The sequence below is a fragment of the Heterocephalus glaber genome, unplaced genomic scaffold (genome assembly GCF_053883595.1).
Source record: "Heterocephalus glaber isolate CG9 unplaced genomic scaffold, H.glaber_assembly_v1.0 deba00000621, whole genome shotgun sequence".
In the NCBI taxonomy this organism is placed as follows: Eukaryota; Metazoa; Chordata; class Mammalia; order Rodentia; family Bathyergidae; genus Heterocephalus; species Heterocephalus glaber.
Window position 1 is genome coordinate 23,135,666 of NW_028258153.1, and position 26,031 is coordinate 23,161,696.

General features: G+C 38.8%; 3 protein-coding genes across 4 annotated transcripts in view; 1 reads left to right on the plus strand and 2 right to left on the minus strand.

The window, feature by feature from the left end:
- The window catches only part of LOC147829396 (uncharacterized), a 129,501-nt gene extending 114,697 nt beyond the window's left edge, over positions 1 to 14,804 (plus strand). Inside the window, exon 5 of the mRNA XM_087206271.1 lies at positions 12,399 to 14,804. Within this exon, the coding sequence (XP_087062397.1) occupies positions 12,399 to 12,489 (91 nt within the window). The 3' untranslated portion in view covers positions 12,490 to 14,804. The remainder of the gene's footprint in view (positions 1 to 12,398) is intronic.
- The window catches only part of Cdk15 (cyclin dependent kinase 15), a 91,461-nt gene that overhangs the window by 23,183 nt on the left and 42,247 nt on the right, over positions 1 to 26,031 (minus strand). For both annotated transcript variants that reach the window (XM_021263624.2, XM_004851207.3), the window contains exons 9-10: positions 21,606 to 21,699; positions 14,055 to 14,118 (exon numbers count right to left, since the gene is read on the minus strand). In XM_021263624.2, the coding sequence (XP_021119283.2) occupies positions 14,055 to 14,118; positions 21,606 to 21,699 (158 nt within the window). The remainder of the gene's footprint in view (positions 1 to 14,054; positions 14,119 to 21,605; positions 21,700 to 26,031) is intronic.
- Positions 16,791 to 20,785, minus strand: LOC110350512 (protein FAM186A-like). The gene is made up of 2 exons (XM_087205958.1): positions 20,732 to 20,785; positions 16,791 to 20,548 (listed from the first exon to the last, which is right to left on the minus strand). The coding sequence occupies exons 1-2, from the start codon at positions 20,783 to 20,785 to the stop codon at positions 20,345 to 20,347; spliced, it is 258 nt and encodes an 85-aa protein (XP_087062084.1). The 3' UTR covers positions 16,791 to 20,344.

A 26,031-nucleotide genomic window follows, 5' to 3' on the forward strand; every position in this document is an offset into this window, starting at 1 on the left:
CTATGTCTATTTTTTCAAAGAAACTTTAATGAAAAGCATATACAGTTGGCTTTCTGTATCTGCAGGTTCTTTATTCACTGGTTCCCAATCCAGGGATTTGACTAACCATGACTAGAAAATAGGTTTTTTTTTTTTGGTACCGGGGACCGAACTCGGGTCCTTGAGCTTGCACAGTAGGTGGCAAAACCACTGAGCTAAATCCCGGGCCCGGAAAATAAGTTTTTAAAAAACTCCCTAGGGCAATTATACTGAATATGTACAGACCTTTTCCTCTTGTTATTGTTTAAACAATACAGTATAACAACTATACACATAGCATTTACATTGTAGTAGGTATTACAAATATCTTGAAGTGATTAAAAGGACTGCATATGGAAGGCTGTGCAGAGGTTACATGCAAATACTACCCCACTTTATAGAAGGGACTTGAAGATCTGCAGGTTTTGGTATATGAGGGGATCCTGAAGCTAATTCCTGTGGGTATGGAGTGGTGACACTATTATTCTGTAATTTCAAAAGTAAATTCCATTGAAAGCTGATTTTATAGTACCAAGAGCTGTAGAGTGAAAGGAGTAATCAAAGAAAGTAGTCTAAACTGAGTTTCCAAGGTCAGTTACAATTAAGTGTGAGCCACTTTGCTGGTGGTTTATAGTCCCAGGTGGGGACCAAGGAGGCTCTTGTGTAGGTTATTTACTTTCTGCTCAGTGTGATTGCACCTAATTTCAGAGTAACCTGTAAAGATAAGAATATCTGGCATTTGTTAATATGTTTATTTTCAAACTACTTTCTGCAGCCTATTTACAGTTCTTCCCTGGCCAAACAAAATTAAAATATTTTCTCGTTTAGTCATAGCCCAATTTCCAATCAACATAATGAAATCCATTTCAATCCTCTCCTATTTTCTGTTTTTCTCTTCTTAGAGCTCTATGAGCTGTGTTTTTGGGGCCATAATATTTTCATACTGTTTCCAAGTTAAGTGTTGTTCCTAGGAGTTGGGCGTTAGCTGAGTTAGTCTGAGTACTGACTGCTGCTTCAGTTTTGCTGAGATTGTAAGCAAAACTCTACCACTGTGGTCCTTTGGCTTCCTTACCTCAAGCTTCAGGTCCTATTTACCTTACTGGGGTGCTGAAGTAATTCAATGAAGCAATGGCTGGAAAGCGCCTGTTTTGGAGCATTAAGCAAAATAAATCCTGTTTGTTTTTCCTTCCTCCTTCTCCACTGAAAGTGATGGGGAGCACAGTGTATGGTGAGGCCTTTGGACTCAGCCGTGAGACTCCAAGATGTTGCTTAACCTCTCTGGACCTCAGTTTTCCCATATGCAGAGGGGATAATTATAGTTCCCACTGCACAGGGTTGTGAGTAGCCATCAGTAAGTCTTGCTTCTCTCAAGTATTTCTGCTTTGTTATGCTCTTTATTTTGTTTTGTTGAGACAGGGTCTCACTATGTAGTTGAGGCTGGCCTTGAACTCAGGGATCTTCCTGCCTCAGCCTTCTGAGTGTTGGGATTACAGGCACGTGTCATCACACTCAGCTTGTTGTGCTCTTTGGAAACCTTCTGTTAACTCTTTCCTTCTGCTGAAATTCTAACTTGCTCCAAGCTCATATTCTGATGACCCTCCTTGATTTCTTTTGGGTCCTTAGTGTGAGCCAGAGGTGTGTTTCTTAGGTGTGTGGTGTAGTAACATGAACATGAACCCAGGCTGAAATCACCTTTCTGTAGCTTAGGATCTTTGGGACAATGAGGGGAAATTGCTTAACCTCTCTCCTTAAGTAACTGAGAAAATTTCCAAATCTATGAAATGGGCATTCTTTCCAACTGCTGAAAGGAATAGGCAAGATCAAGTAATTGGTAGGTAGTAGGAGGTCAAAACCTGTGAGGTTAGTCTCAGTTCCGTTTTTCCTCTTATTCCCAGCCCTGGTCTTGTAGCATGGTCTGACACAGTGGCACTTAAGCAGGGAGCACCTTAGCCTCACCTGTGGAGCTTTAAAAAGCAAGGCAGCCCTGGCTGGCTCTACCCCCTAGAGAGTCTGATTTAACTAGTCTGGGAGGGTTCAGGCGCTGGTTAGTTGTTGTGTTATTATGTTTTTAATGGTCTCCAGATGTTTCTAGTGAGGGCAGGGTCTAGCACTCACCAGCAAATCGACATGCTTCCTTGAACCTCATTTCCTCCTCTGTGACAAGTGAAGTTGTGAGAATTCCATTAATCAGTGTATATAAAAATTGCAGAACCCAGTGTCTGACTAATACTTAATAGGTTATTCCAGGATGTGAAAGAGGAAATGTGACAAGAGAGAAATCAGCTCTCATAAATTCTACCAGAAAAGGATGAACTATAAGAGTTGCCCCAGGACCTGGCAGTGACAGGATTTTGAACTTCAGGCTGTGTAGACTGATAGTGCTGGCTCTTCCCACATCCATTTTGTAGCTACATTAGCTGAGATGGAGCAATTTATGTGGCCAGGTCAGTCTGGAGCTGCTAGGAAGCCAGCTAAAGCCCAACACCTATTTATGGCCTCTCCGTTCACTCTTATGCAGATAACTTGATTCTCAATGACCTTGCCTCTCCCCCATTGATTTTTCCCAGTAGTTAAGCTACAAATGATCAATGAGAGAATAATCCCCAAGCAGATAGGCATTTTACATAGCACTATTTCAAGACCAGTCTGTTTCTCTGGCTTCAATAGCCTCTAAAAATAATAGGTCTGGCATGTTTCCCTTCTCCTTCCAAAGATGTTAGTAAATCATTAGACCAGATTTTCCTCCATCTCCTCCTCCCTCTGCAGTTCTCTTTAAAAGAGTTCTCATTTGAGTTCAATTGGAATTCGAGGCAGGAAAAGCAAAGTAAGTCACAAAAAGAAACTAAAAAAACCAGACTATTCAAATTTCAAACCAAATAGAGGAAAATTAAAATGAGTGCAGAGCTACTGCTTCCGAAGTAAAAATAGTCCATTTTTCTTAAATGCTTAATGGTGTTCATTTCACGACTGACTCAAGTATGGGAACTTTAGTCAGTGGAGATACGTTGATTGATTGATAGCACATCAGCTGGACATTTTGAGTTTCAGCTCAAGGTAAAACCTTTTCTAGTTACTATAGCCCAGCCACAATCACCCTAAGGTTATCTTATAGTTTGGTCTACGGAACTACACCTTTGGAATTTCCTGAATACAATGCATTCTTCAGATACTACATATTTAAATAGTTGATACTGCTGTCAGCCTTATTTTGTTATCTCAAGCAGTAACTTTAAAAGTGCACTGCAAAACTCTGTAGCTCTTTTCCTCCTACCTGTGTTCATCCCTCCCCCACCCCAAACACTGCACCCTCCTCTCAGTGGCTACCTTCCTTACGGAGCTGGCTTGGAAGCTTCCTTACTCTTTGGCTCCAGGAGTTTTTACTGGCTTTGCTATCCTCCTTGAGCAACTTCAGGGCCCTAGAAATCAGTGTTCTCACAGACAGTCACCTTACCATTGAGGCTGGCCTGCCAATGCACATGTGTGTAGCTTGTCACTTTTCTAATCCTGCATCAAAACTTTCTGCAATTTTGAGATCACCACACCCCATCCTTTGAAGCCCATTCCTAAAGTCTCTGCAGAGGAAAAAGAGGCCAGTACCTGCTTCTGGTAGCTGGAAAAGATGGAGAGAGTGGAAGTAGTTAGGACTTTCTTCTCTCAGGTGGAGCCATGGTTAACATCTATGGATTTTGAGCTTGACCATGCTCTTCAGTGTTTATCATACTGAATGTTGCATCTTTTTTCTTTTGTCGTAATGCTACAAACTGAACCAAGGTCTTTGCACGTGCTACGCAAGTGCTCTACCACTGAGCTACACCATAGACCATCATGCATCATTTGACACTTGTCAATCCCTGTAGTCCCCACAAGTATCTCAGGGCCACCAAATGTGGTCATTGTTCAGCACTAAGAACATACACAAAGTACCTGGACTTCCCCTAGTAAGCTTATGATCACAGGATTCCCACGGTGCTATTATTATTTCCTGGTTGTCTTCAGTCCCTCTAGCTGTTTCTTTTTTGCTTCTAAATGGTCCTTTCCCTCTACCCTAGGGCATTTCCTGGTTCCACACACAGGGTTCCATCATGGTCTTTCTCTACACCCTTTCTGTGGGGGGAACTGAATTCACACTCAGGGCTTTAAGTAAATTTTATACAAATGACTGCCAGTTCTGTCTTTCTATGTAACCTGGATTTCTTGTAATCACAGGCTTGCACTTCTAATTGCTTTTTATATATCTCCAATTAGGCTCAAAATGTTGAAATCTTATATTCATTATCTTCCCCATAAATTGGTTCCTTCCCCCATTTTATTTCCTGTTCCAGTGACTGGTGCTATCTTTCTCTCACTCAGGGAACAGGTTTTTTTCCCCTTCACAAACTCAAATCTAATCAGTTACAACCTCCTGTGTACTCTATCTCCTGGATACTTTTTAGTTTGTTCCATCTTCTCCTTACTCATTGTTACTACTGTGGTGGAAAAACATGGTATTTGTCTTCTAGAATCTAGAACACTGCCACATTGTTTCTGGTCTGGCTTATCACCAATTCAATTCTACTATAGTCTTCCAAGAACTTTTTTCTGAGAGCTAGACCCTGGCTTTTCATTTCCCTGCTACAAATCATCAGATGCTTTCTCTTTGCTTATAGATCAAAGTCCAAATCCTTAAGATGGTTACCAGGCCTTGGTAAACCAGTCCTTGTCTATCTATCCAGCTTAATGCAGGGATGGCCTTCCATAGAGCCAGGATTCTAGCACCCGAGCAGCTGACCTGCTTGGTACCATACCAAACACACCTGCTTTCCTATCCTTCTGTGTCTAAGCCCTTTGTCTGGATGGTTTTTCTCCTTTTGCTCACCTGGAGAAGGCCATCTCTCTCCAGGCACCTTTCTCTTGTCACTGTGGAGTCCCACTTCATGTCTCTTTCTCTCAGAATGAGGCTCCAATTTCCCAGACTAAGGGGCCTTTCCCCAGTGTTCCTAAAGATCCCAAGGGACACTGCTCTGGCATACTTTCCATGTTGTATGGATTGGTTCATTTCGTCCTCTAGGTTACAATGCTTGAAGGCAGGAATCCATGCTATGTTTCTTTTTTATTCTTTCAGTCTAGCACTTAGTATTTCATAAATATTTGCTGAGTGAATGAAAGAAATTGATGCTTGGATAAAAATAGAAATGAAATTATTAAACGTTCCTCTTAAGAGTCCATTTGTGTGAGAAGGCACTGGTCCTGAGGAGGTAAGAAGCCTCTGGTTTGAGCCAGTTCAGTGACATTTGGCATTGTAAAACTCTTTTTTCTCTTGGAATTGAGAAGGAACACAGCAGGGTTTTACTTTGCTTTTATTTTTAACATTTAGCCATATTTATTTATTTATCTTAACTGACAAATAAGGATGTATATGAGTAAGGTTTTACATTAGAAATATTGTTACTTGCTTTCACTTGCAATTTTTTATAATTTTAATTACTTTAAGATCATCTACTCCCCTTCCATAAAAAATAATTGCCACCAAATAAAGATGAGAAAACTAAAAATAAATGTAGAAACTAGAAGAAACTATTAATGAAGATCAAAGTGGCCTGTGTATCTAAATTAATTTCCCTGACTGATGTAGGGGATGGGTTAATAAAGATGTTAATAGGAACTCCCCAGGAGCTTTCTGCAGCGCTCCAGAAGCAAATTCCGTAATGAGCTCGGTCTATGTGCACAGATTCAGTGAATGCCGATGGCTTCATTAGCTGTGGCAAGGGAGGGCTGCTAGAATCCCAGGCCAGGACTGCACTCACAGTACGTTCCCAAACAGGCAGCCAAGCTCACAGGTTCACAGATCAAGTCGGGAAAGATATGATCATTCGGAACCAGACTTGGAAAACTGTCTTACCTGGTCCCTAGAGCAAGGCCTTGTTTTAATTTACCAAATTTTACATCACTGTTTGATAGTGAAGGCAACATGGAATCCTTCTATGAACACCACTTGGGGTCTAATGGGTCTGGATACTCTGGGTCACTCCCTCCACTCCCTCTCTTACTGGGTAACCCTGGGTAAGATATACTTCCCCAAGCCTCAGCTCTCATTTATAAAGTGTGGATGATTACAGTGCCCCTTTTTGATAGAGCAATTGTGAATCAAAGTAAAATAATGCATGCAATCAAAGTGCCTCTCATAGTTAGTGCTCAAGATAGTAGTTATTATTATCAAGTGGTAATTATAACTTATATGTTCTTTCTTGGCAAAGCAGAGAGGACAAGAATTGTTGTATCTGACAGGGTACAGTTGGAACTTGAACCCAAGTTTTCTAACTCGTCATTGATTTCACTTCCCAAATAGCTACTGACTACCTATTATGTGCCATTTAGAGGGCATGTGTAAACGACTAGAAGTACTAAAGAGGTCAGGCTTGCTCTGCAGAGGACTCTAGCACTCTTTCCACTATACCACGTGTGGATGAAATAAACAATGAAAACACTAACGCTGCCAGTGATGTTATGTGGCAGGCAGATAACAAGGGTTCTTTCATAGAAAGGACCTGTGAGCAGAGTGGACAGACATCTCAAGGAAGGTCAGGTGCAAGGAGTAGAACACACCCTGAGCCAGACAGGGACCTCCTTCATAGGCACTCATGTTGGACTTCATTCAGTAGGTGTTTGAAAACTGAGAGTCATTTCTTACTACTTAGGAATTCAGTAAGAAAAGTAAGAAAAACTAGAAGTCAGCTCTAATGCTAGGAAGTATAAGGATGCCAAGATTTCTAGGGAACTAAATAAAGAAACAGAAGCAATATCAGTTCTTATACAACTGTCACTGGGTCTGGTCATAGGGCAGATGACCTTCCACACCGTAATAAACCAAACGGTAGCCAACTTACTAGGCACCTGCTGAAGTTAGGCACCATGGCAGGTGCAGTTCAATAACTTAGTAGATATCTCAAGCACCACCCGCAAAATGAGAGGGACATGGCATTATCAGTGGAAAGAGAACAAGGTTTGGATGCAGATTTGACCCATTTCCAATCAGAAAATGTATCTATGTGAGCCTGGGAGAAAAACCTTTGTTTCCACAGAGAAGGAGAACTACCCTTTCCAGCACTGACCTTGGCAAGCAGAACTAGGGATTAGCAATTGTGTATATTAGTTGCATACATATTGCTATGTTGTGTGTGTATTGTTATGTACATATATGATTATGTATATTGCCTACATGTGCTTGGCACATAGAGAATAATTTTCTGTTTTGTTTGAGGCAGGGTCTTGCTGTGTTCCAGGCTGACCTTGAACTCACTATGTAGGCCTCAAACTCACAGAAATCCTGCCTTAGCTTCCAGAGTGCTGGGATTACACATGTACACCATCATGCTCAGCTTTGAGAATTCTTTTATTTTTTTTTTTTTGGTACCGGGGATTGAACTCAGAACCTTGCGCTTTCGAGGCAGGTGGTGGAACCACTGAGCTAAATCCCCAGAAAGAATTCTTTTTAAATGATAGAATTTCTCCCATTTCACAGATTAGAGAACTGGAAATAAGCAACTTCCTCAAGTTCCCTGGTCAGTAAAATTTGCCATTCCATATAAGAGTTGATATCCTTAGTTATCTCTCATTGGTATCTTTCATCCTCATTCAAGCCACTGAATGACTCCCTTGGCTAATAATCTATGTGACCAAGCTGATACCAGAGTGCAGATTCAGTCTTAGGTTGTGTTTAGAGCAAACGTACAGAGAATTGTTCAGAACCCTCTGAACCCAAAGCATAATGGTTTTTTATCGTTCCGGGGCGGGTCAATGATTATTTTAGATTTTAATCATCGTCTCTCTCATAGTGGTGTCAAATGCAGTGAAACTTACACACTGAACTTCAAGTCAAAATAAGTCTTTGCAAGAGGGAGGCCCCAGGGCTGCATGATGTCAGGATTCCATCCCTGTTATTTCTTGCTTCCACCTGGTGGACAAAAGCTGAAAGAACAAGTATTCCGAAAAACAATGGGGCATGGGCAGGATCTATAGGCCTGTTCCTTGCTGCACATCTGATTCTGGTCCCTAACGGGTGTTTTGTATTGCTTTTCTGGCTTTTGATTTTCACTAGGTTGCTGGAAAAACTTCCCATGTGAGATATTCTTTCCTGGGACCCCAAGAACCAGGATAATCCCGGATGCTTCCCTGTGGCTGAGCTCATGTCACAAATCAGGCATGATTTTCAGCAGGTATTTCTTTAAAAGTCTGAAGGCCTCGGTGGACTCTTATTTCCTTCTCTATGGGAACAAGCATCAAAGAGACAGGAGTAAAATGCTTTGCACGCACATCAGGAACTAATTGCCAATTTGGCAAATGCATTGACTAATATCATGTGCTGTTATTTCTAAATCCTCTCCTGTCCTTGACCCCCAGTATCTAGATATAAACTTGGAACCATTAGTGGAGAAGGATAAAGTCTTCTGGTGCCTCAAATGGAATTGAGAGGGATTTAAACTCAATGCTTTTGAGTGTGGTGAAATGAACTCAGCGGTACATTAATGCTAGGATTTGAGCTCACACAGCATGAGTGCTTTCAAAAACCGTGTTTAAGGAAGCAAACAGAGCCACGACAGACCCTTTCAGGGGAGCAAAAGGAGTTGGATGAAACAATCAATGACACATTATAAACCACAACTGGGCTGCAATCATGTGGGCAGAAAAAAAAGTTTCTCTTTATCACAGAATCTTTGCATCTAATGAGATGGTGACTGGACAACCTCCAGAGGAGTATGGACTCTGTTTATGTTAGCACAGACATGTCTAAATATTTAGCTGATTCTCCAAAAGCCCTATGCAACTCCATAGCTAATTGGTCTCAAGGTAAAATCTTATCAGCTCTCAGTTGCCATCGGAAAATCTATTTGAAAGGTATTTGGAAAAGAAAATCAGAAAATATTATGGTAAAAACACAGATGTTTAATATTTTCCCTCTGAAAATGAACTATTTTTAATGTCCTTGAAATACTTAGATCAACACATTGCCAGTTTGTCTTTACTGGTCCTAAATAGTTCTCTGCTGCTTGTATAAGCTGTATTTCTATTTGTTCCAATAGAATTCCCACAATATTGTATTTTGTTTTGTTTTGTTTTGTTTTTGGTACCGGAGATCAAACTTGGGTCCTTGTGCTTGTGAGGTAGGTGGCAGAACCACTGAGCTAAATCCCTGGCCCTCCTACAATATGGTTTTGCACATCCTTTGCCTAGTTGATCCCAAACTGCTTGAGACCGAGTGGCAAGTGACTCCTGAAGAAACTGTGCTAAAATGTCTGGAGGGATCCACCATTTAGATTCACACTACTGTCTGTGTTCACAGATTTTAGCCAAGGTGAACATCTGGTTTGTCATCTGGTTTGTTCTAAGCTTCTATGATCTTCTGAGCCACAAACCCAGTACATCCCTGAGAGGGCATCAGTTGGGGAATCCCCCAGCATGCCGGTCTTTATTGTGGATTCTTATGAAGGATCACCAAAATTTCCCCCCTCCTCCATGGCAGGAGGCCAGCATAGCTCCAGTTTGATTAATGTGTCTTGGCTAATTGTGTGAAAGATGGTAGTCATTTAGCAAGTGTGACCAGTTTATTGTCCAACCAATCAGGGCACCTTGGTTAGCATGTGAAAAGGGGGTGTGTTGCCTGGGGAGGGTGAGTGTTCTGGCAGCTGAGTCAAAGGAGGAGTATTTTGGGGGGTCACAGAACAACACCCACTTCTTTGAGGGGATGTTACTATGCTCTACTAAACCTGTAAACCTCTACTCAAAGCACTTCTTTCCTCCTCCCTCTTTTTTCAAGATCTTTTTTTCCCATGGTGCAAGACACTGGCTACTCTGCTGATGGCGTTCACGTTCCAGGGTTTTTAATATTTCACTTTTATATTTCTGTTCGAGAATGATCCTGCTGAGAGTCTGGGGATCCGGGCTCGTCAGAACCCCCCCATTGACACGTGGATATATTGCTCTGAAAGCTATCCCAGGAGAAAAGATTAAACAAAAAAGGCCTACTTTTCAAAGCCTACTTCTCAATCTGCCCACATCAAAATAAGACAACTGGCCCTTTGAAGTGGAGGACACAGAGTTCTCAGTCAGCTTGCTTAAAGTGGGGAGTGGGGGAGAAAGGAAGACAAGAATGAAGGAGCCAGTTTTAAAACTGATATCCCCTTCTCTCACCTTGCCAGATTTGATCAGGCACAAGAGTCTGCACTGATGGGTAGAACACTTATTACCCTGACAAGAGCCCCCAAAAAGATGAATGGCAGGGAAATCTCACAACTAAGTCAGCACCTGGGTGAGTTTTAAAAACCTGCACATAAGTTGAACAGAAACTGTGTTGTCCTCCTAGACAGAACCTAGACAAGGCATTGAAATGGTAGAGTGCATATGGATGAACAGTAGATGGTTCTCCCAAGTTCAGAGCAATTGAGCTCCCCCAAAATTGTACTGTTTAAAGAATACATAAGGGACTCAAACAACTCAATAGCACAAAATCAAATCATCCAACTTAGAAAGGAGCCAATGACCAGAACGGACATTTATTGAAAGAAAACACAAACAGACCACAAGCACATGAAACATGCTCAACATCTCTGAACATCAGGAAAATGCAAATCAAAGCTATAAGGAGGTATCACCTAACTCCAGTTAGAATGGCTATTATAAAAAAAGACAAAAAATAACAAATGCTGGATAGGACACAGAGAAAGGAGAACTCTCACACGCTACTGATGGGAATTGATGGGTATAAATAAGTATAGACATCACGGAAAAAAGTATGGAAGTTTCTCAAAAAAAAAAATAGAACTAGAATTTTCATAGAGTCCTGTAATCCCACAACTGGGTATATATCCAAAGGAACGGAAATCACCGTGTCAAAGACACATCTGCACTTGCATGTTTATTGCAGCACTATTCACAACAGCAAGATATGCAATCAATCTAGGTGTCCATTGGCAGATGAATGGATAAAGTAAAGGCGGTATTCATACACAATACTATTTGGTCATAAAAAAGTGAGATCTTGTCATGTGCAGCAACATGGATGGAACTGGAGGATGACATGGTAAGCGAATTAAGTCAAGCACAGAAAGACAAATGACATGCTTACAAGTTTTCACTTATATGTGGAACCTAAAATGTTGATCTCATAGGAATAGAGAATAGAACAGTCGTTATCAGAGCCAGGGAATGGTGTGGGGGAGGAAGGATTGGGGAGAGAATGGTTACAGGGGTACAGCTGGAGAGGAAGACTAACTTCTAATGTTCTATAGCACAGCAGGTTAACTATGGTTGGCAACATTTAATTGAGTATTTAAAAATTGCCAAGAGGACTTTTAATGTTTTAACACAAGGGAATGAAAATGTTGGAAGCACTTGATATGCCAATTACTCTGATCTAATTACACATTGTATACATGTATTGAAATGTCACACCGTAGCTCATAAATATAGACAATTATTATGTGTTAATTAAAAATAAAAAATATATTTTTAAAATTGGACTGTCTGAATTCAAAGTTTAAGAGCTCTTACTACTATCTGGAATGAGAGGAAGGAATGGAAGTCTTTTTTTTTCAGTGCCGGGGATTGAACTCAGGACCTTGCACTTGCCAGGCAGGCATGGTGCCACTGAACCACATCCCTGGGCCTAGAATAGAAGTCTTGTTCCAAATGGTGTTAACACAGTTCTTATCTGTGACAATATTTTTCTGGCTCCCATCTTCTCTTCAGTTCCCCTTAAATTCTTGAAGTTCAAATGTGTGGAAGCAGCAGCAGCAGCAGCAGCAGCAGCAGCAGCTCAGGAATGGGGATGGTTGGGTGGGGGACTCCAGAGGGACTTATGGTTTAATAAGGGGATATTCCTGGACAGATCTCGATGGCTCTTTAAAACATAGACCTTATGATTGGGTTATTAATAGTACTGACCCCATGCCCAAGATATGCTGGATTCTTAAGATTTACAAAGGCATGTTTGGACATCCTGGCTGTGGCTAAGGTTACAATTCCCTTCCTTCCATAAGCTCAACCTGGCCCACAGTCACAAGCTTCCCAAGCCCATGGAAGCTGGGCTTATAAATGAGCACCCTGGTGTCAAGGAGAACCAGTGAAAGAACATGGATGAATGAATCAAACCCAAGCTTTAGAGAGCTGAGAATGTACTGTATCCATCTGTGGAGTACAGCACCATGTATAGTGACTAGCAGACAGTAGGTGCTCAAAATTTTTTGACTCATTGGAATTAAATTGAGCCCTTACTGGAAAAACAATGCAAATTGGAAACCCTATTGATTGAGGCTGGAGAATGTTTCTTCATAGGTGCAAAATTATACGTTATTTTGACATGACAACAAAATGAAAAATGTAACATATTTCTTTCTGTTTTATTACAGCCTAGTTCTTTTATTTAGTTCAGAATCTGGCAGGCAAGCATTTCGGCCACACTTCTACCACTGCTGTTCTCATCAAGACATTTTGTGTTAAGGATCTACATTTATTATCTGGACCGACCTGAAACTGAAATGTTTGAAGTTTGGGGAAGGAATAGCATATGCTCACCATGACATCTTTGTATTGATATCATCCAGAATGTTTTCTGTGAGTCTAAACTTCACTTATATCCATGATAGGAAGCTGAGGAAAGGAAAGGGGCCCTATTATCAGCACAATGAAGAAAAGAGTGTACAGAGACGAACAGGCAGGAAACCTTGGTAATCTGAGACAGGAGTTACTACAGACTGGACTGTGAGCATCACAAAAAGCTTTCACATTTTCACTGTATCTCACAAGAAAGGGGGAAAGGCACTATTCGGAGTCCTATGGCCAGAGTGGCATTTTTCTTAGATATTGAACTCTAGCAAAATGGTTAGAAATAGTAAACACTTGTAAATGACTCTAAGGCAATTTAACAATGGATATGATCACTTATGGAGCAATTGAAAGGACTTTGCAGTTAGTCTTATAGCTCTCTGTTGGGGTTTCTATAAACCTGGCCAGTTCAAGATGCCCAATCCCCATGTATAGCTGTTTGAGTAAAACTATTAGACACTGGACTATAAAAAAGGGACCCCCCCCCTCAGCCTCCTATGTCTTTCATTTTCTTCTTTAATTGCATCTTTAATCTTCTAACAATTTCTTTTCTCACAAAACCCTTGCAGGATAATATAATACTAAATATTGTAAAAGGCAACAATTTGGGAAGATGTGGCGTTTAGTAATAAGATGATGTAAAAATATGAAGACTAGAAAATCTGACCAGGAGCACATTCATCGTAACTCTGTCCTTAGCTGTACATATCTGCCTCCTCTTTAATCCTGCCAATGAGTGTCTTGCTTTGACATGGTCTTTACTTGCTTCTCCAGCTTCTGACATGGTTCTTCAACCTGTGGCTCATTATGTGTCTCCTCCCTTCTCTCTCAATGTCCTTGAGGTGATTGTTAGGTAATTTGACTCTTCTACTGTGGCCTTCAGATCACTTCTCAAAGGTTTTACGCGTTGACGATGCTTGTAACACTTCCAAACCTATCCCCAGCACACAGTCTTGGAAGATGAACTATGTGACAGATATGAAAAAGTGGCCAGTGTAGAGTCCATGGGTGAGTTCTTGTTAAGTGCAATCTAGAGACATCTTACCTGGCTTGTTGTATGCCTAGCAAGCCTTTAACTCCACTCTGAGGCTTAGCTTTCTCTCTATACTTTAGGAGGCTCAATGTTCTAACAAACTAACTCAATGATACTCAGGATGCACAAAAATAGACCATCTTTTTTGAGTTGTTCTTTTGAGCTATTGGGTATTTGGAATCGGATGTGGAATTTACAGTGATAGTCATTTCAAATTATTTTTCATCTTACTACCTGGAGTTGGAGAACTGATCTAACCTTAAATACTATTTCAATGTCTTTCTCATAGAAGTATTTGTCAGGAAACACACAAATCTGGAAATCCATCTTGGCTCTTAAATTCACAATACAGATGGACACTCTGAGTGGCAATGCTCTCCTGACATTGCTAGTTCTCAGAGTGTTCAGAAACGTGGGTCAGTATTACCTGGGTTGTAGTTAGGCAGTTTGGAGACTCCAGGCCAGGTGTCCTCAGTAGGGACTCCCAACACCTATGTAAAACCAGAGAAAGACAAAGAAAGGTTAAAGGGCAGACTAGATTGGTGGAGCAGATACAGAGACATAATGAGATCAGAGAAGAATGTAGAAGAACTTGATTATGTTACAGTATGTATTTTTAGTCTATTGGACAAGCTCTAGAATGTTCCAATGGTCCTAAACCTGTCTTTATCAACTCACTTGTTATTCTGATGCAGATGATACAGCCTGGCTTAAAGTCATCCTCATGTGTAAATATTTACCACATGATCACCAATGTATGAGGATGTCATGTTGGCAATTAGGGATATAAAGAAACAGGAGTGACCATCCCTTTGCCTTACATCACATTACCACCAGGATATTAACAGGAGACGCTTGACAGCTCAAATTATGCCGGGGCATGGGTGTTTAGCTATCCCTCAATGTGCTCAAATTAAAAAGGGTTCAGATTACTGACCTTTAGGCAGTGAACGTTGGCTAAAAGCGACTTGAGCCTAAACTAATCCTTTCTACCAAATCCATTTCATATTCTTGTTTTCTCTGTGTCCAGCAGCTTAGAGTATGGTATTTGATGTTTCATTGGTGGAGCATAGCGGTAACATCATTTGAAAAAGAACTAGCCTGTGCTTTAGATGAAAAAAATCGAAGCTCTAGTTTTTAATTAAGATGTTGTATTAAAATAAAGTCTTTTGGAACACAAAGCCAAAACAGAATTTGGATGGAAGTGTCATTATAAGTTCCTCTAAAGGTATTATCTTATCATTCTTTTAAGATAATAATAAAAGCCCATGGTCTCCAGGAGTCTGAATGATACTGTTTTTTATGAAATATTGTAAAGCCCTGCAGCTTTCATCACACCGTTACAATATAACTCTTTTAGAAGCACATCTCAGTATAACTCCTGGGAAACCTCTCTCATGGAAAGGGTCAGAGAATCCATCTGTGAAATGCTGAATATAGATGTTGACACAATTTTCACGGCAGGATGTTAATTGTCCAGCAATGATTGCATAGAATCAATGAAGAGTCCAGAATCTTAAATCTATCAGTGTGCTGACTAGGACTCTGGCTCAGAGGTATACTTTAGGGAGCCTGTTATGCTTGTCCTCAAACAAAAGATACCGAAGTGCTGTTTTTCCTTTTATAATATATATTTTAAAATCATGCCACCCAGTAAAATCTTTTGATTTGATCCATTTTCTAAACAAACTAAAAAGCAACTGAGAGGATTATAGGCTTTTTCTATCAACCACCCTGAGCCTGAGGGAAGACTAAGAGTCCTGGAATCCATTTTGAAAAACCAACTGGACTAATTCTTCTTTTGTGAATGAGGGCCAGAGGACAGAAGCTAATTCTTCTTTTTCAACCTAGCATCCTCTCTATTTGAAAAAATGCATGTGTAAACAAGTGGGTGTCATTCATGGGTACCCATTCATCTTTTGTTGGCTGGCAAAGCATAATGAAAAGAAAGCAAAGATAATGAAGAGAAAACAATGGAGGAAATAAATAATAACCACATCCATATTTTCTCTAAGGTGAACATTACCAGACTTGTTGGTAATTCTGTTTTATGTCTAACTAATGTCAACAAAATAGATACCAAATTTTTTGAAAAATCTTATGTCAAAAGTTTTAAACTTCAGATTTTAGAAATTTAAACAAAAATCCAACATAGTTTTATTTAGAAATTTGATACTCAGTTTCTATTTGAAAGTTGTAGAATTCTTTTTCACTTGAGAAAATGACTAAATCTTCCCTTTGCCTTTGGGAAACTGAAAACAAAGAATCGTTGTTTATCACCTCCCTGAAGGCACTAACAAGACAGCCAGTGGGTTCTGTGTTTCAGACCACAGTGGCTGGAGGGGTGTCGACCTGCTTCTGTAGGAATGGAAATGTAGGAAAGGCATTTTGATTAATGTACTTAAAAGTCTGCATAGTTTATTCTGATTTTAGAACCAAATCCAGGATTATTTACAAAAACACTTATTGAAAAATTAGATTTTTAAAAACTGGTTAAAAACCGTTGACAGTTATTATTTAGTTGTAAACACAGAAGACCAGAAAGATGATAAAATACAGATTTAAGACTTCTCATTTTTTTTGGTAGGGGGATTGAACTCTGGACCTTGTGCTTGCAAGGCAGGCAGCAGCACCACTGAGCTACATCTCCAGCCCAAGACTTCACCTTTTGTCTTTGTTCTTAAGAATGAGATCTCAGGGTAACTGTAGAGGAAAAATGTGGTTATAGGTTGAGAAGTTTAGAATAGGTCCATTGATTTCAAAAAAGCGATTCTTATGTCAAATATCACAGAACCTCAAATAGCTTTGCTCTTTTTATCTATGCAAACCACCTTTAGTAAAACATAAATTCAGGTACTATTTGTAATCTGTTTGATTTTCTAACCTATTGCACAGATAACAATAATGAAAACAGACAAATGTGACTGCATGAATTTAAAAAGCTAACAAACTAAAAAGCTAAAAAATTAAAAAGAAACTAATAAAGAGATAACTTATGGAATAAAAGAAAATGTTTGCAAATCACACATCTAATAAATGGTTAATATCTAAAGTATATAAGAAACTCAAAGAACTCAATAGCCTGATTAAAAACCTGAACAAATAACCTGATTAAAAAATAGATAAAGAATCTCAATAAATATTTCTTAAAAAAGGACATACAAATGGCCAGCAGACATATAAAAAATGTTCAACACCACTAATCATCAGAGAAATGCTGGTTAGGACCACAGTTAATTCTGGTTAGGACTATAGAAATATCACTTCATGACTGCTGGAATGGCTTCTATAAAAAAAACAAACCAAAAAACCAAAAGATGGGGCTGGGGATTTAGCTCAGTGGTGCCTCTGCCTGCCTCATAAGTGCAAGGTCCTGAGTTTGATCCCTGGTGCCAAAGTAAAAACAAAAACAAAAGATAGTGTTGGTGGGATATGGAGAAAAGGTAATCCCTTGCATTCTGTTGGTGGAAATGTTAATTAGTACATCATTATGAAGTTTGGTATGAAGGTTCTACAACAAATTAGAAATGAAACTACTATATGATCCAATAATCCCATGTATCCAAAGGAAATGAAATTAATATGTAGAAGAGACATTTGTACTCCCGTGTTTACTTCAGCATTATTGATAATAACCAAGTTATGAAACTGACTTAAGTGTCCATCAACAAATGAATGGATAAAGAAATGTACATAAACACAATGGGGTACAGCCTTATAAAAGAAGGAAATCCTGTTATTGGTGGCAACATAGATAAAACCTGTAAGATACTATGTTAAGTAATGTAGCCCAGGCACAGAAAGAAAAACGCTTCATGATCTCTTGTGTGGAATCTAAAGAAGTTGAATTCATAGAAATTGAGAATAGAAAGCTGGTTACCAAGAATTGTGGGATGGATGGGGAGGATAAAAATTGCTTGAAGGATAAAAATTTTCAATTAGATATGAGGAATAAGTTTGAGAATTCTATAATACAACATGAAGACTATAGTTAATAATATATTGTGTTCTTGAAAGTCACTGAGATTTTAAGTACTTTAAGTATTTTCACCACAGAAAAGGATAAATATGGGAAGTGCTATATATGTTAGTTAGCTTAACTTAGCCATTGCACAATGTATGCACATTTTAAAACATCGTATTGGAGCTGTGGTGTAGCTAGTTGTTAGAGCCCCTGCCTAGCATGTGCAAAGCCCTGGCTTCCATCCCAGTACTTTAAAAATAAATCATGTACATGATAAATACATACAGGTTTTATTTGTCAATTATAAAAGAAAAAAATCAGTTCAGACTCAAGGCTCATACCCACTGTTACTCAGATGTGTAATACAGCCATATGGATAAGCTTAGTATAGACATTGTGATGCCATCAAATGCAACATCAGTGGCTTCATCCCACATCCCACCAAGCTTTTCTTTTCTGTGGAATTTTTGCTGTAACTTCATCTGTGCGACCTTGGATACGTTGAAACTACACTGGGACATTATTTCCTCACCTGTAAAAACAAAAGTCTCGAATACACAGTTAAATAGTCCCTTCTTGGCTTCCTTCATGGCCTAAATTTTGGTAATACATATCAGTTACCATTATATTTTACATATGGAGACCAAAGAGAAATACAATTATTATATTATTATTATTATTAGCACCTATCATAGGCCAGTCACCGCACTAGGAAAAAAATTCTATCCTGCTTGAGACATAGCAATATAGAAAATAGCAAAGCTGTGGAATGTGGTGATTTTCTTATTTTTTCTTATTTTTTCCTCAGAGTGTGGAACAGATGCAACAACAGAGCTGCTTGGATAGAACCATGAGAAAATGAGATTTAATGAACCTGACCTCCTGGTGCTCATAATATGCTAATCAATGTAGCACTCTCTGAAGCACAGGCCAAAAGTTAACATGAGCGAGACAACTGCACAAACTTGAGAAATAACCAAGGGGGAAGATATAATGGATAGAGAAAAATACGACTACAAATGATAGGTGCTCCCATGTTCTCTTTGCACTTTGTTTATTTATAGAAATCACAACTTCTCAGAGTCAGAGAACCAAATACAATTTAAGAAGCTGTAACCCAGGAAGGTTGGATACAGACTTGGTCTACCTCATACCTAAAGTTAGAGCTGAGTTCAGAATTCATGATTCCTGCCTCCAGGCCAAGTGTTATTTCTTCTTCTTCTTCTTTTTTTTGGAATGGGGGATTGAAATCGGGTCCTTGTGATTGCAAGGCAGGCAGCAGAACCACTGAGCTAAATCCCCAGCCCCAAGTGTTACTTCTAATACATTTAGTTGTTTTAATTTGTAATGAATTGCCATAAATGTCAAAATAAAGTCCCTTTGATTTACAGCAGTGTGATAAAGATAGTGGAAAACAAAAATGTGACTCCCTGGGAAGAACCTGTTGGACTGATGTGTTAAGATATGTTTTCTTTTTCCATATCACTCATTTTTTGGTACTTTATATCCAGACTGATGTCTAACATCTTTTATCACTGAATTACCTAACACATCCTTCATGTGGCCAGCATCAGTTAGCAAGGTCAGATCTGGAAATCTACACTAAGAACTAGAAGGTCATCAGGTCCCTCGAAACATTTAGCACACTCTTTCTGTTCTGTAATTTCTAAATGCTATGCCAAATGCAAAGAATTGTAAAATAATTGCTTTCTAAATGTGTGGTCATTTGAATAGTACATAGTATTTTTTAAAAAGCAGTTATACACTACTCTTCAAATTCTAATAACACATACATTTTTTTTCAAATATACTACTTTTCAAATATCCTAATAGCACATCTTATTTCAGTATTACAATTTACATTAGCTATCTATACATACATTTTTAAACATATATACACAGTGTATGTTTCTTCCACATATATTTATCCATCACCCCACCAAGACTTAACAACACTTGAAAACACAGATCCTTCATTTTTTCTTATTTTCTTTTTTCCACAACTTGCTGGTTCTTATAAGCTCCTGAAAAGTTCTTATATATATGGTGGATGTCCAGTAAGTATTAAATAAATGGAAAACTTTTAAATATTTAAAGAATCATTGCAATGTGAGGTCTAGGTAGATCTGGTTATACTTCCTCTACTATGGACAAGAAATAATTCCACTAAATGGAAAAAGGGAACAGTTAGGTTAAATACCAGGTAATGCTTTTTAGCAATTGAGTTATTGAAACATCCCTATAACAACTTAATTGAAAGAAGAAAGCAAATATATTTATAGAGCACTTATGGTGCATGGAGTGTGGTGCACATTAGATCTTGTGAAATTTTCACAGCAAGGTTAGAAAGTCACTTAGCAGATGAAGAAACTAAAGCTCAGATTTACTACATAACTTGCCCAAACACACGTTTAGAAAGTGGCTAGCATTTAAACGTAGGTCTTCTGACTCCAAAGTCATTACTGTAAGCTGCCTCCAGCTTAGATGATGTTACAACATCTAATGATATGTTTAAAGGTATCATTCATCTGTCTTGCTAAAAACAGTTGTAAGAAAAGTTGGAGAAATGTTTTAATTCTTGAATGTTTCCCAGTTTGTTCCATGTTTCTTCATAATATTCTCCATGTTTTCAAAAGAAAATTTACTGCTTGTAATTAATCTCTACACAATGTCTTCATTCCCCAAAGAACATTTTTTTTTTTTTACTGAATCATTGAAATTTACTTTCAACAGGCTTGCACTGAATTTTACAGTCACTTGGAAATCTTCTTAGACTGTGACTGAATGGATGCAAGAGATTTTCTGAAGGTAGACTGAATATCTAATTGGAGCAGTCTAGGAATATCTGGGTACCCACCCAGCTGAGCCCAGAGTGATGTTATTGATGTCTTCTCTGTTATTGGGTAGCTTGAGGTGGACAGATCAGCATTCCAAATGGCCTCCCTCAGAGCTTCTTTCTATCTGGCACACTGGATCAGCCTATAGGCAATGTACTTTCGGAGCAGGTATCCCAGCCGGACTGTGTCCATATGAAGTGTTCCAATTATGAGATTCCTAGCTGTTGTGTATTGCTGTGATGGGAGCCCAGAAGTCTTTGTGGCCTGACTTAATAATTCCAGGTTCTTCCTCTGAGCCTTCACATCAACAAAATACCTCTTCTCCAAAATCTCTTTAGGAGAGGAAGGAGGCACCATCATGGGTTTCTTGGTACCTGAAACTGAAGTCAGTATACAGGGCTGGTCTGTAGAGGGGAATAGGGATTTCTGGTCCCCTTCAGGTGAGTTCTGTGGCATTTTGGGTTGCTGAGTAATAAGAGAAGGTAATGAGGTAGGTTTCATGAAAGTGGGAAGGACTGCCTCATCAACGTAAGGGGTTTGTGAAACTGGTGTCCTGTAACTGGTGAGAGATGACTGAAGTTCCCAAAGAACATTTTTTTAGGTATAAGACAAGGAACAAGATTGAGAAAAGTTAGTGATAAAATGAAGAAATGAGGTAGAGACAACTAATGAAAGAAACAGAATTACATGTACGTACCCTGTTACGTAGATGTTTGGTTGCGAATGGGCATGATAAATAGTATACTTCTCTCAAACTAACATGGAAGTCTCTGTTTAATCAGGGTTCTACAAAAATTGAGTCTCTTAATTCAGTTGATGAAGATCCAGAGCCAAATATATGGTAGAATTAAGGCTGAGATGATAAGGCAGAATGTCTAAATAAGTAGTAATGGCAGAAACTGCCTCAAGAGATTGAGACAGTAATAATTCTAGGAAGCAGGAGACCCAACTGTCAAATGGGGTGCCTTCATGGGCTGCTATGGGACAGCAGGCATTTTCCTAACCACTCATCCCTGCTGTGCTTATTCCTGTGGCAAATACCACAGTTTTTATGAGCTTAATATATGGCTCCATGTCTTGAAGCAGATGGATTGTTTCACTTGTGTGGAAGGCAAATTTGGTTCAAAGTTTGACAAGTAGATGTTTCTTTTTTTCTTAAGAAGAATTTTTCTCTTACCTTCCAGATCCTTTCCAGCTGTTCAAGGACGTTGGAAACCCCAGGAAACAAAGGCTGACCTTGGAACATTTCAATAAAGATGCAGCCTGCACCCCTAGCAGAGGAAACAAGACATCTTCAAGGAAATGGTACATGCAAAACTGAACCACTGGAAATCTCCAACTGAGAAATATTTTGGGGACTTTTAAATAGGGGTCACATGCCACTAAAAGTCTTGGGAAGCCAGGTGCAGTGGTGCATGCCTGTAATTCCAGCTACTTGGGAGACTGAGGTAAGAGAACTGCAATTTGAGGCCAATCCGGACAATTTAGTGAGACTGTCTGAATAAAAGAAAAATTAAAAGGGCTGGGAGTATAGGTCAGGACTCCCTGAGTTCAAGCCCCAGTATGAGAGAAAGGGGGTGGGGTGGGGAATATCCTGGAGAAAAATAGTTCATATGTGAAATAAAAGAAAGGATAGCTTGTAGCTTTTTGTTAAAGTGAAACAAAACCAGCAGTATTTAGAAACAGTATAGTTCTCAAACATCTTAAGCCATTCAAATTTATTAGTTGTCCATTTTATAGAGAACATGGGAAACTACTGATTCTAAACTGCAAAGCTCTGTACACTGAATGTCAGATGTTATCATTATAAGAGGTATCATTACTGTAGGCACAATAAGAAAAATTTGAAGACCCTGTAAGTTACTCCTTAAGTATGTATGATTATCCTGTGTCAATCACAACTTTTTAAATAAAAATTAACAGATAATGCAACCCCTTAAAACATACACACACAAAAGTCCAGATGCATGGTACACACTTGTAATTCCAGCTACTCATGAGGCTGAGGCAAGAGGATCACAAGTTTAATGCCAGTCTCAGCAATTTAGTAAATCCCTGCCTCAAAATAAAAAATTTTGGGCTGAGGATGTAGCTCAGGGCTTCCTGGCTTTAATCCCCCTACAAAAAACCAATTCCTTCCCAAAACTTTGCAATTTAAATTATAACGTGATGGGAATGTTTATTTTATAATTTTTGAAAGGGCTGTTATAAATTAAATCAGACATTTATTACTTTATCATAAATCATATACTTATACATGCAAAAATAAAAATAGAGTAAAAATAAATTGACTTAGGTATTTCTAAAACTTTTTCATATTCAGCATTTGATTCAAACTCTTTGATGTCTGTGTTTACTTGTGATATCATCTTCTATATTAAGAAGCTGATGATGTAGCATTTCTTTAAGCCATAAAGGAACTAAGTCACTGATACTGCCCTTCTAAAGTGGCTTTGCAATTACAGTTAGCATGCTTTTGACTCCTGTTTAAAGAATGTTGCTAAACATGTCTGATTCATTCCTTCTCCACAACCATTTGGCTCCTGGGAAGGGGGTGGGGAGATGGAAGGAAGGAAGGGAGAAGAGAAGAAGAGAAGAAGGGAAGAAAGAAAGAAAGAAAGAAAGAAAGAAAGAAAGAAAGAAAGAGCTCTCTTTTTTGCTAGGTTTTCTTCCAAGTCACTGCCATGCATTCTCCGCTGTCTTGCTGATGCCCACACTTGCACAATCCAATCCTAGTCATGGCTGTAGCAAGGTGGACTTACTACCGACTGTAACATGCATCTCAGTCTAACAGAAAATGTGCATCCACAAAGGGATTAAATAGGGTGAAATAGAAATTTTCTTTGCTACACGTTCAAACTGAGAATAATTCCTGAGGGACAGTAAAGAATAAGATTTTGCTAATAAAGCACACACATTTTTATAAATTTTTTTGGTGTTAAAAATGGTTCTGGTGACTGATTATCTCTATGGTCCAATACTTACTATTTTTTACCCCAAACCCCTTTCACCATAACACATAATTTTGCAAACTCCTTGAATCATTTTGACATTTTTGTGGCATAATGAAGAAGTAAATTTAAGTAAAATGCTTGATTATAGATGATCACATTACTAAAGATTATCAAATTCATTTAAAATATGGTTTTTAATATTTCATATATGTTTAGTACATACAATAAATTATATACTTTTCCCATCTGATTATAGACCCATACTGTTTTACTTACTTTTTATTTATTGTGTAGGAGAAACATTTCTTGACAATCAAGTTTAAAAGTAATCTTTTTTCTTTTTTGTGGTATTGGGTATTGGACCCAGGGCCTTTCCACTGAGCCCTTTTTTTAAAAATTTGGTACCAGGGATTGAACTTGGGACCTTACACTTTTGAGGCAGGCGTCAGAACCACTGAGCTAAATCCCAGGCCCTCCTGAGCCCTTTTTAAATTTTTATTTGGAGACAGGGTCTTGCTAAATAGCTAAAGTTGCCCAGGCTGGGCTCAAACTTGTGATCCTCCTGTCTTAGCCTACCAGAGTTCTGGGATTATAGATGTGTGTCACACTCAGCAAAATAATTCTTGTGTTTGGTTTAGGGACAGAATATACATTAAAATAATAATTGAAACTTAACTGTATTTATTTATGTCAAATTAGACAAAAAATTTTATAGCCTGTTATTTGTTTTGAACTTAACAACTGGACTATTCTTATAATTTTGTGGAAAAAACAAAGATAACACACTGAGCTTTGCAAGCAGGATTTTCTTTTCTCTCTCAAAAAACAGATTGTCTTGGGCCTGGAATTTAGCTCAGTAGTGCTGCTGCCTGCCTCAAAAGCACAAGGTCCTGAGTTTGATCCCCAGTACCACAAACAAAACAAAACAAAACAAAAAACAAAACAAAACAGATTGTCTTTATTCTTTCAGATTGTATTTATTTTTTAAAAGTCAATAGAACATAATGGCTACAATTTTTCTTTTTACTGATTTTTGCTGCACAGAGACATTTTGATATGTGATTCATGAAGCTTGAGCAGATAAATGTAATTTATAAATCTGGTAAGGAGTGTCTTGAGATGGATTTTTAGAATTATTGTCATTTTAAAGATTCCTATTTAACTTGTATTTAAATATTCGTGTTGTTTTTTGCTTCCTATCTCTAAAACAACCAATACAAGACTTATAATTGAAACAACATACAGAAGAGAATAAAAGTGATGGAAACATGTCAAATGGCTAAAAACCACCCCGGTTGCTAGCAAGGCTCAAGTAAGAGACAAGTCAACTGGGAAATAGGTGGTCAGCACTACCAAATGGTCTCCAACCCTGTGCTTTCTCCATATGCACCTTTCATTTTGAAGTGAAATACATGTATGTGCATGCATACATGTAATTGGTTTATTACTTGGTTATAAAACCAGTACCTCCAACCAGTTCCCAAATACCTTCCATAAATCCCAGGGGCTCACAAACCACTTAAGAGTTGGAAGGTATTTTAAATAAAACACAAAACACATAGTTATTCTTAGGTTTAAACCTGTAGTCCCCCTCCCCCCTACCCCCAAGGCTTTCAGTGCCTAGGAAAAATTTGTTTGATACTGTTTTGTGCTGTATTAGTTAGTTTTTCCATTGTTGGTATAAAATACCCAATTCCCACAATTTAAAGGAGGAGAGATTTAATTTGGCTCATGGTTTTGGGAGCTTCAATCAGTGGTCTGTGGGGTTCAAGGCAGAAATGCTATGTTGGAAATGTATGACTGAGGAAAACTGCTCACCTTATGCCAGCAAGAATGTAGAGAGGGAAAGAGTGCTGGAGAGGAACAGGTGAGGTATCTTAATATAGTACTGAAAGTCACACTTTCATGACCTACCCAGACACACTCAGCAACAGCTTTACTAATTTACTAGGTGTTTCTTAAACCAATAAAATTGACAAATCAGGATTAACTGCCACAATCCACCATTTGTCAACTCACAATCAAGCACATCTCTGTAAACCACACTTTCTCTCGAAATAAAGACAGCAAGTCCAAGATTCCACCTAACACAATACAGCTATCCCATGTACAACTGGAAATGCAACAATCCCTTCCCCAAAGTTTCAAGAGTTCCAGAATTTTTGAAAACTCCAAGTACCTTCTGAGACACAAGGCAAACACTTAGTTGTGAATGTCTATAAAAATAAAAAGCAAGTAACACAATGCCAAGGTTCAAGGGCACAGGATAAACATTCCCATTACAAAAGGGAGAAATCAGGTAGAAAGAATCAGACCAAATCAAGACTGAGACCCAGAAAGGCAAACATTAGGTCCTGTAGCTCCATATCTGGCATCCAGGACACATGGTAGTAAAATATGAGTTCCAAAGGGCATAGGGGGCCCTACACCTATGGCCTTGCTGGTTGTAGCCCACATAGCCTCTCTGTTGGGCTGGTCTACTCACAACCTGCACCTTTCCTCAGCAGATGTTCGATGTTCATGGCATCTATGACTTCCTGGGGTTTCCAATGCACCATTGGCTTAATTCCCACAGCTTCATGTACTGCATTCTCAGAGGCTCCTTGCCTGGCCTTCCAGATCTTCCTTGGAAATACAGGTAGGATCCTC

Coding starts and splice junctions, on each gene's coding strand:
- LOC110350512 (XM_087205958.1), bottom strand. CDS start 20,785: ATGGTGCCTCCTTCCTCTCCTAAAGAGATTTTGGAGAAGAGGTATTTT. Junction 20,549..20,731: donor AGAAGAGGTATTTTGTTGAT/GTGAAGGCTCAG, acceptor TGTGCCAGATAG/AAAGAAGCTCTGAGGGAGGC.